The 8,310-nt window shown below is 34.7% G+C and overlaps 1 protein-coding gene across 1 annotated transcript; it reads right to left on the reverse strand.

Moving 5' to 3' along the window:
• Positions 1-6,110: 6,110 nt before the first annotated feature.
• LOC124897722 (secreted RxLR effector protein 161-like) lies at positions 6,111-7,056 on the reverse strand. Its single transcript, XM_047411010.1, has 2 exons — positions 6,973-7,056; positions 6,111-6,665 (listed from the first exon to the last, which is right to left on the reverse strand). The coding sequence occupies exons 1-2, from the start codon at positions 7,054-7,056 to the stop codon at positions 6,111-6,113; spliced, it is 639 nt and encodes a 212-aa protein (XP_047266966.1).
• Positions 7,057-8,310: the final 1,254 nt, after the last annotated feature.

Raw genomic sequence — 8,310 nt, forward strand, 5'->3', positions numbered from 1 at the left:
AAAAAGGTTGTATTTATTGTAGCCCAGTTAGGGCCTCTCTTCAGAGAGTTGTTGAGTAAGCAAAGGAGTTTGAGTTGATACTTAGTGATGAATATGGGGATCTGAGGGACGAGAGGTCCCATACATAAGGTTGGTTCAGTAGTACCTTATTTGGAGGTAGGATTTTATTTAGATGAGATTTTTACCCTCACCATGGTAGACCAATTCAAGCAGCGATGCAAATATCAGAGGATGGACATTCAAGTCAGGGTTCTTTTGGTTTGGAATAAGATTCACATGGTTCAACTCAGTGGTTGTCAGGTTGTGGAGGCCATAGAGAATATTCAAGTAACTCTCGGTAGTTGGTGGCTCTTAGGTCCTATTATGAGTGTGATAGTCCGAATCAATTTTGGAGAGATTTTTTAGTATATGGATAAATAGATCCACAATAAGGTCATCAGGATCATACTAGAGCAGTAGTACCCCCCACTAGGGGTTAGGGCAGATCTCAAGGAGGTAGAGGTGCACCACCATCTAGCAAAGGAGGTGGTAGAGGAGTGAGTCAGGTGATAGATGATAAAGCTCACTATTATGCCTTTTCAGAAAAGCTTGAGGTAGAGTTTTTTAATGTGAGCATTACAAGTATCATCTTATTTTTTCATTGAACTTTTTTGGTGTTATTTGATCTTGCTTCTACTTTTTCTATATGTCTACATACTTTTCTTCCAGCCTTGATATGATGTGTGAGTTCATAGTTGTGTTTATTCGTGTATCTACACCACTAGGTAATGGTGGATCGGATGTACCAATTTTGTGTTATTTCTATTTTGGCGTGTGATACCTGAGTAGGTTTGATTATTCTTGATATGGTCAATTTTGACATAATTTTAGGTATGGATTGGCTTTCTCCCTATTATGTTGTCTAGGATTGTCATGCAAGACGGTTACTTTGGCTATGCCTAATAGTCCATGTTGAAATGGAGAGGTGGGCAGAGTTTGTATCCTAAGAAGGTGATTTTATTTATCCAAGACCAATGGTTAGTTGAGAAGGAGTGTCTATCATATTTGACTTATATTTGTGATACTAATACTTAGACACCTCCTTTAGAGTCAGTGAAGGTGGTTAGAGAGTTCACGGATGTATTTCCTACCGATCTTCCAAGTGTTCCTCCTGATAGAGACATTGAATTTGGTATTGATTTAGAGCCAGGCAATAAGCCCATTTTGATTTCTCCTTATAGGATAGCAACTATAGAGTTAAAAGAGTTGAAAGACCTGCTTCAGGATTTGTTAAATAAGGGTTTTATTCGACCAAGTATATCACCTTAGGGTGCTCTGGTATTGTTAGTAAAGAAGAAGGGTGGGTGTGTAAGGATGTGTATTGATTATCGACAGTTTAAAAAAGTGATAATCAAGAATAAGTATCCTCTACCATGTATTGATGACTTATTTGATCATCTTTAAGGTACTTCAGTGTTCTCAAAAATTGATTTGAGGTCAGGATATCATCAGTTGAAGATTCAAATTTTGTACATTCTTAAGCCATCTTTTCAGACTAGATATGGCTACTATGTGTTCTTGATTATGTCCTTTGGGTTGACTTTAGCCCAGTGGCATTCGTGGAGTTGATAAACAAGGAAAATCATGCGAAGCATTTGAGGATTATACTCTAGAAGTTGAGGGATGAGAAGTTATATGCCAAGTATTCAAAGTGTAAACTTTGGATAAGTTCTGTGGCATTCTTGGGATATATGGTGTTCAAAGAGAGTATTATGGTCGATCCGGTCAAGGTTGAGGCAGTCCAAAATTGGTCATGACCTATTTCACCTTAAGATATTTAGTGTTTTATTGGGTTGGCGGGCTATTATAGGCAGTTGTGCAGGGTTTCCCTTCTATTGCATGACTCGATTAACTTAAAGGAATATGGTTTTCCAGTGGTTGAATAAGTATTAGGAGAGTTTTCAAAAGCTTAAGACTCTATTGACTTCAGCTCCTATCATGACCCTACTTATGAAAGGTAAGGGCTTTGCTGTATTTTGTGATACTTCTAGTATTGGTTTGTATGTTGTGTTGATGCAGAAAAATAAGTTATAACGTATACATCGAGGTAGTTGAAACCATATAAGAGAAATTACCCTACTCATGATTTAGAGTTAGTAGTGGTTGTGGTTGTATTGAAGTTATGGCGACACTATTTTTATAGAGTTCATTGTGAGGTATACACTGATCATCATAGCCTTTAGTATATATTCAAGCAAAAAGAGTTGAATTTGAGACAGAGTAAGTGGATGTAGTTATAGAAAGATTATAATATGATATAGAGTAAGTGGATGTAGCTATAGAAAGATTATAATATGATTATATATCATTCAGGCAAGGCTAATAGAGTAGCGGATGCCTTGAGAAAGGAGGTAGTTAGTATGGTTAGTCTTGCATTATTGAGTGTAGAGGAGCGTCCATTAACCAGGGAGGTTCAATGGTTGGCTAATAGTTTCATGCGTCTTGATATCTCTATGTTAGGTAGAGTTCTTACATATGTACAAACGAGGTCCTTATTGATAAAGCAAATTTGAGATTGTCAGTTTTGAGGACAAAAAGTTGTGTATTATCAGAGATAGGTGATTCAAGGTAAGGCTAAGAAGGCAATTTTGGACTTGGAGGGTGTTTTGAGGATTAAAGGGCGGATATGTATTCCTAGAGTTGGTGATTTAACTAAATCTATTATGGAGGATAACTATTGTTCATGGTGTTATATTTATCCAGGTGCAATGAAGATGTATCATGAACTAAAACAACATTACTGGTGGTGTAGATTGAAGAGGGATATGGCAGAGTTGTGGATAAGTGTTTGAATTGCCAGCATGTGAAATATGAGCACCAGAGACATGATGGTTTGCTTCAGAGGATGCCCATTCTCGAGTGAATATGGAATTTGTAGTTTGGTTGCCCCAAACCTTAGGGAAGTTTGATTCTATTTGGGTGATTGTAGACAAATTGACCAAATCAGCCCATTTTGTGCCTATGAAATGAACTATAATGCAGAGAAATTAGCCAAGAGCTCTATTCGCGAGATAGATTGATTACATAGCATGCCCATTTTCATTATTTCAGATAGAGGTACTCAGTTTACTCCAAAATTTTTGCATACTTTGTAATGAGAGTTAGGTACTCAATTGGATATGAGTACAACATTCTGTTCACAAATAGATGGCTTCTCAAAGTGGACTATTCAGGTGTTGAAAAATATGTTACGGGCTTGTTTGATGGATTTCGGGGGTTATGGGGATACGTTTTTATCCTTAGTAGAGTTTTTCTATAATAATAACTACCATTCTAGTATTCAGATGGCTCTATTCGAGGCATTGTTTAGGAGGAAGTATAGGTTCCTAGTTGGGTGGTTTGATTCTTGTGAGGTTAGACCTTAGGGCACTGATTTGTTGAGAAGTTAAATGGACCGAGTGAGATTGATCAGGACCAGCTCTTAGCGGCTCGAAATAGATAGAAAAGTTATGTTGAAAAAAAGGTTCATGATTGGGAGTTCATGTAGGGTGAGAAGGTCTTGTTGAAGGTATCACCTATGAAGGGTATAGTGAGATTTGAAAAGAGAGGAAAGCTTAGTCGGAGGTTTAATGTCCCTTTTGAGATTCTTCAGCATATTGGTGTAGTTTCTTATGAGTTGTCTTTGCCACTGGATCTTTTAGTCGTGCACCTAATTTTCCATATATCTATGTTGAACAGTTATTATCAGGATAATTCGCTGGTGATTCAGGGAGTTTGGATTAGAATATGACATTTTAGGAGAAGCCTATAGCCATTATGGATAGGCAGGTTTGAAAGTTGAGATCCAAGGAGATAGCCTCTGTGAAGGTGTAGTTAAGGCATCTTCCTGTGGTTAAAGCCACTTGGGAGGTTGAGTCTAACATATGGAGCATATATCCTCATCATTTTGATAGTCTAGGTACTTCTTTCTCTTCACATTTAAGGACGAACATTTGTTTTAGTGGTGAATGATGTAATGAACCTCCTAGCTGTTTTATAAATTTTAATTGTCTTTTCTATTTTAACTCTCTCCATACTTTATATACGAGACTTATGACTTATGGAGATGGGTCACATAATTCTAGAGGTGTTTGGAAATGATTTTAGTCATTAATTGAGCTCTTGAGTTTTCATAGAATCAAGCTTGGTCACGATCAACCTTTGATCAAAGTGAGCTAGAATTAATGTGCTAATGCTTTCAATAGGTCTGAAACGTGTTTTTTTAGTAAATTTACATGCTTTGTTTATTTCCTCAAGGTTTCAAACATATTTCAAGGATCTATTTAAAGTTTTAATGATTTTAGACATTATTTTAATTGATGATTAATTAGCCAAGCTGATAACTTATTTAATACCTATACCACTTGATCCATGTATAAGAATTAATTTAAGATAAGTTGATGGTTGACAGATTTGAAACTTACCTTGTGTTTACGAACAAAATAGAAGTTAACAAAAGTTGTTTCCATCGACATCAACCGAACTACACAAAATTTCTCCGGGTAAAAACTTTACAACGCTCCAATTATATTTTATTTGTTAAATTAACAAAGAAACACAACAAAGATTCACATAAACCAAGAACACCTATTAAAGTAACGAAATATGTGCAAGAAAAAATGTGTGCCTTTATCTACCATAGAGACATGTAATCAAAGATGAACTAGGCTGAGTCTTCATCTCCATTGGCTTATGACGGCTGACAGCTTATGGGAATACGTCTTAGATAAAAGCTAGGAGAGGGGACCTAGCCTTATATTCGTAGGTTTAGATCCCTTAACCTAGTGCACCCCCATTATGGACTCACAGGTCTACTATAGGTATACATTATTGCCAGACCACACAAATAACATGAAATAGACACAGGCCCATATGGAATCCATATGAATACATGGCCTGTGTCTTGTCCACCAACTAATATCATTAGCTTGTTTTACTTTAACTTAATGAAAAGTTATTGTAAAGTCCACTTATTTTAAATAATCTAACATTCTCCCTCTTGAACAATGTTAACTTTTAAGGAAAAATTTTTGGATTTTTTTTAATGAAAATGACTCTCAGGCTGAATAGATAGTGGCCATAAGCATTTAATGGTGGAACGCCATCTCCAACATAGTTCATTCAAGAAAAATTATCATTGTTGAACTGTAGCAGTTCCTGCATCAACCAACTATACAAGACCAATCCACAATTACTAACATTGAAGTTTTGTAGACATAAACCAAATAGTGTGGTTTTGTAGCAAAAAATAGCCAATATGGACTCCAAATCAAGGTTATTTCATTGTTAGTCCTTCAAACAATTTTTCATATCAATATGTACGCTTAAAATCAACATGCATATCACAGAAAAATCGTCACCGTGATTTTCTGTTACAACATGTGTGAACAGTAAAACAACATGTGCTCTACCAGAAAATCTTGATTTTCAAGGTTCAATATGTGCAACATATTACAAGGTGCAACAACCAAAATAATCCACAAGGTAGAATGATATACCATGTATGTCTCCAAAAAGAAAGATCCAATAAAACAACAATATGATCTTATTAATATGAGACGTAACCAACACGTAAGGAAAAAAACCTTAATATAATAAAACAATATTAAACTGTGCACAATAATAATCAATAACATAAATGATAGCAAAATCTACCATAGAATAAATGTCTTAATAAAAGAGATAGTATCACCATAAGCCCGAAACAATATGCTAAATTTTCTAATGACAAATGAATAACAATATTAAATACTCTCACTAACCCAATAAATCAAATGACTCAACAACACCTATATTCTGAACATGTTGCATAAAAACTATAGGTCTCAGCCCCTTAGTTAGTGGATCAACAAGCATCAAATCAGTAGGTATATGTTCAATCATAATATTCTTTCCTTTAACCATGTCTCTCATGGCCAAATATTTTATTTCCATATGCTTAGAAGCTAATGAAGATTTATTATTTTTTGAGTAAAACACAGCTTCCTTGTTATCACAATAAATCTTCAAGGGCCTAGAGATGGAATCAACTACCACAAGCCCTGAAGTAAAATTCTTAAGCCAAATGGCTTGCGTAGCTGCATCATAACAAGCTATAAATTCGGCTTGCATGGTAGAAGATGATGTTTCACACTCTTCCAAGATATCTCACCCCCTACAAACATAAAGATAAATGCAGAAGTAGACCTCAAATCGTCAGGACACCTAGCAAAGTCTGTGTCTGTGTAACCAATTACCTCAAGGTCGTCAACCCTTTTGTACACTAACATGTAATCTCTTGTCTTTTTAAAGTACCTAATTACTCTCTTAGCAGCAACCCAATGGCTTCTTCCTGGATTAGTTTGATAGCGTCCAAGAGCAATGACAATGAAAGAAATACCAGGACGGGAGCAAACTTGTTCATACTTAAGGCTTCCAACAACACTTGAACAAGGAACATCTTTCATAGAATCTTTCTCAAGATTATTTTTAGGAAACAAGTCTAGGCTTAACTTATTACCTTTCACCACAAGGACATCTCCGGGCTTATAATTTTTTATCCGAAATCTTGTCAAAATACGATCAATATAAGCCTTTTCGTGAAAGCCCCAATAGCTTACGAGACTTATCTCATCGAATCTCAATACCCAACACAAATGATGCCTCTCCTAGATATTTCATATGAAACACTTTATTCAATAAATGCTTAATTTCATGCAACAGTCCCAAATGATTGTTAGCAAGTAAAATATCATCAACATAAAGAGTGAGAATGGTGAACTTACTCCCACTGATCTTAAGGTAAATGCAATGATCAATATTGTTCTCCAGAAAACCCATAGAAGTGATAATTTCCTCGAACTTCAAGTACTGCTGTCAAGAAGCTTGCTTCAAGCTATAGATAGATTTCTTCAACTTACATACAAGATGCTTACTACCTTTACCAATTAAACCTTGAGGTTGTTATATGTAAACCTCTTCATTAAGATCACCATTCAAAAAACTTGTCTTTATATCCATCTGATGTAGCTCAAGATCAAAATGGGCTACCAACGCCATAATAATCCTAAAAGAAATCTTAGATGATACCGGTGAAAAGGTTTCATTATAATCAACCCTTTCTCGCTGTGTGAATCCTTTAGCAACCAATCTCGCCTCGAATCAAAATTTTCATTTGAATCCTTCTTGGTCTTAAAAATCCATTTACAGCCAACAACCTTCTAGCCTTTAGGAATCTCTAAAAGCTCCCACGTATCATTACTACTCATGGATTTCATCTCTTCAGACATGGCATCAAGCCACATCTTTGATTGAGCATATAATGAAGCTTCAAAAAAGGTCACAGGATCCACAATGTTTCGCCAAGGTTAAACAAAACATGACATTATAGACTCTAAAAGAATTGAAATTTTTTTTATAGAGTCGCCACCTAATTTTTAAAGGAAAATAAGGAAACCTATTTATTTGTCGATACATATGATTAATGTTTCAGTCCATGAAATCCTATTGAGACTCTAGGTTAGGGTTCAAATTATACCAAAGGGAAGGAGTTAGACACCCTTCAGGATCCACAAATGTGGTACCCGGCTAGACTAAACTTATCAATGAGGTGGAGGTATAAATATTTAAAATAATGTAAAAGTGTATCTGTATTAAGTATAAAATAATTCTTTTGAAAAAAAACATAAATGTTTAAAACCATGTAAAAGTATATGTATAATAACTATATAAATAAAATTTATTGTTATACAAAATATGTAAAAGATATGTATAAATTACATGTGAAAAAGAAAAGTATTTTATGATGTACGAAAAGAAATGTATTTTAATGTGTCATGAAAAGAAAAAGTATTTACAAGTAATATTTTTATTTGATTAAAGTTACGGAGAAAAGTAAAGATTTATTTGAGAAGAAAAGACGACATAATATGTGAATTACTTGATTAACTTAATTCTTTTATCTAAATATTAAAGGCCTAAGTTTTGCCTAAATGCGTATTATGTAGATAAAGAATACTTCCGCCCAACACCCCAAAAGGTAAAGTTTTCACTATATATGATATGTACAATTACAAGAAAATAATACAAATAAAAGATTCTTCTTTCGAATGTCATTTTTCAACAAACAATCTCGAAAAATCTATACAAACACGTTAGTAATAAATTAAAATAAACTAGAAACTATGTGTGCATATGTACATAAAAATAATTTTTTTTTATCAAAGTGTGGGCTCGAATTAGATTTTAGATACGCCATGGCTATGAAGTGGTTGCTCAATTAATTGGTCATCCTAAATCGTCTTGTCAAGATGT

This window comes from Capsicum annuum, chromosome 1, assembly GCF_002878395.1.
Source record: "Capsicum annuum cultivar UCD-10X-F1 chromosome 1, UCD10Xv1.1, whole genome shotgun sequence".
Classification (NCBI taxonomy): Eukaryota; Viridiplantae; Streptophyta; class Magnoliopsida; order Solanales; family Solanaceae; genus Capsicum; species Capsicum annuum.

Excerpts from the sequence above, each read along its gene's own strand:
- LOC124897722 (XM_047411010.1), bottom strand. The coding sequence starts at position 7,056 with ATGGCGTTGGTAGCCCATTTTGATCTTGAGCTACATCAGATGGATATA. Across the intron at positions 6,666-6,972 it reads ATGGTGATCTTAATGAAGAG|GAGAGGCATCATTTGTGTTG; the intron begins GTTTACATATAA and ends TGAAATATCTAG.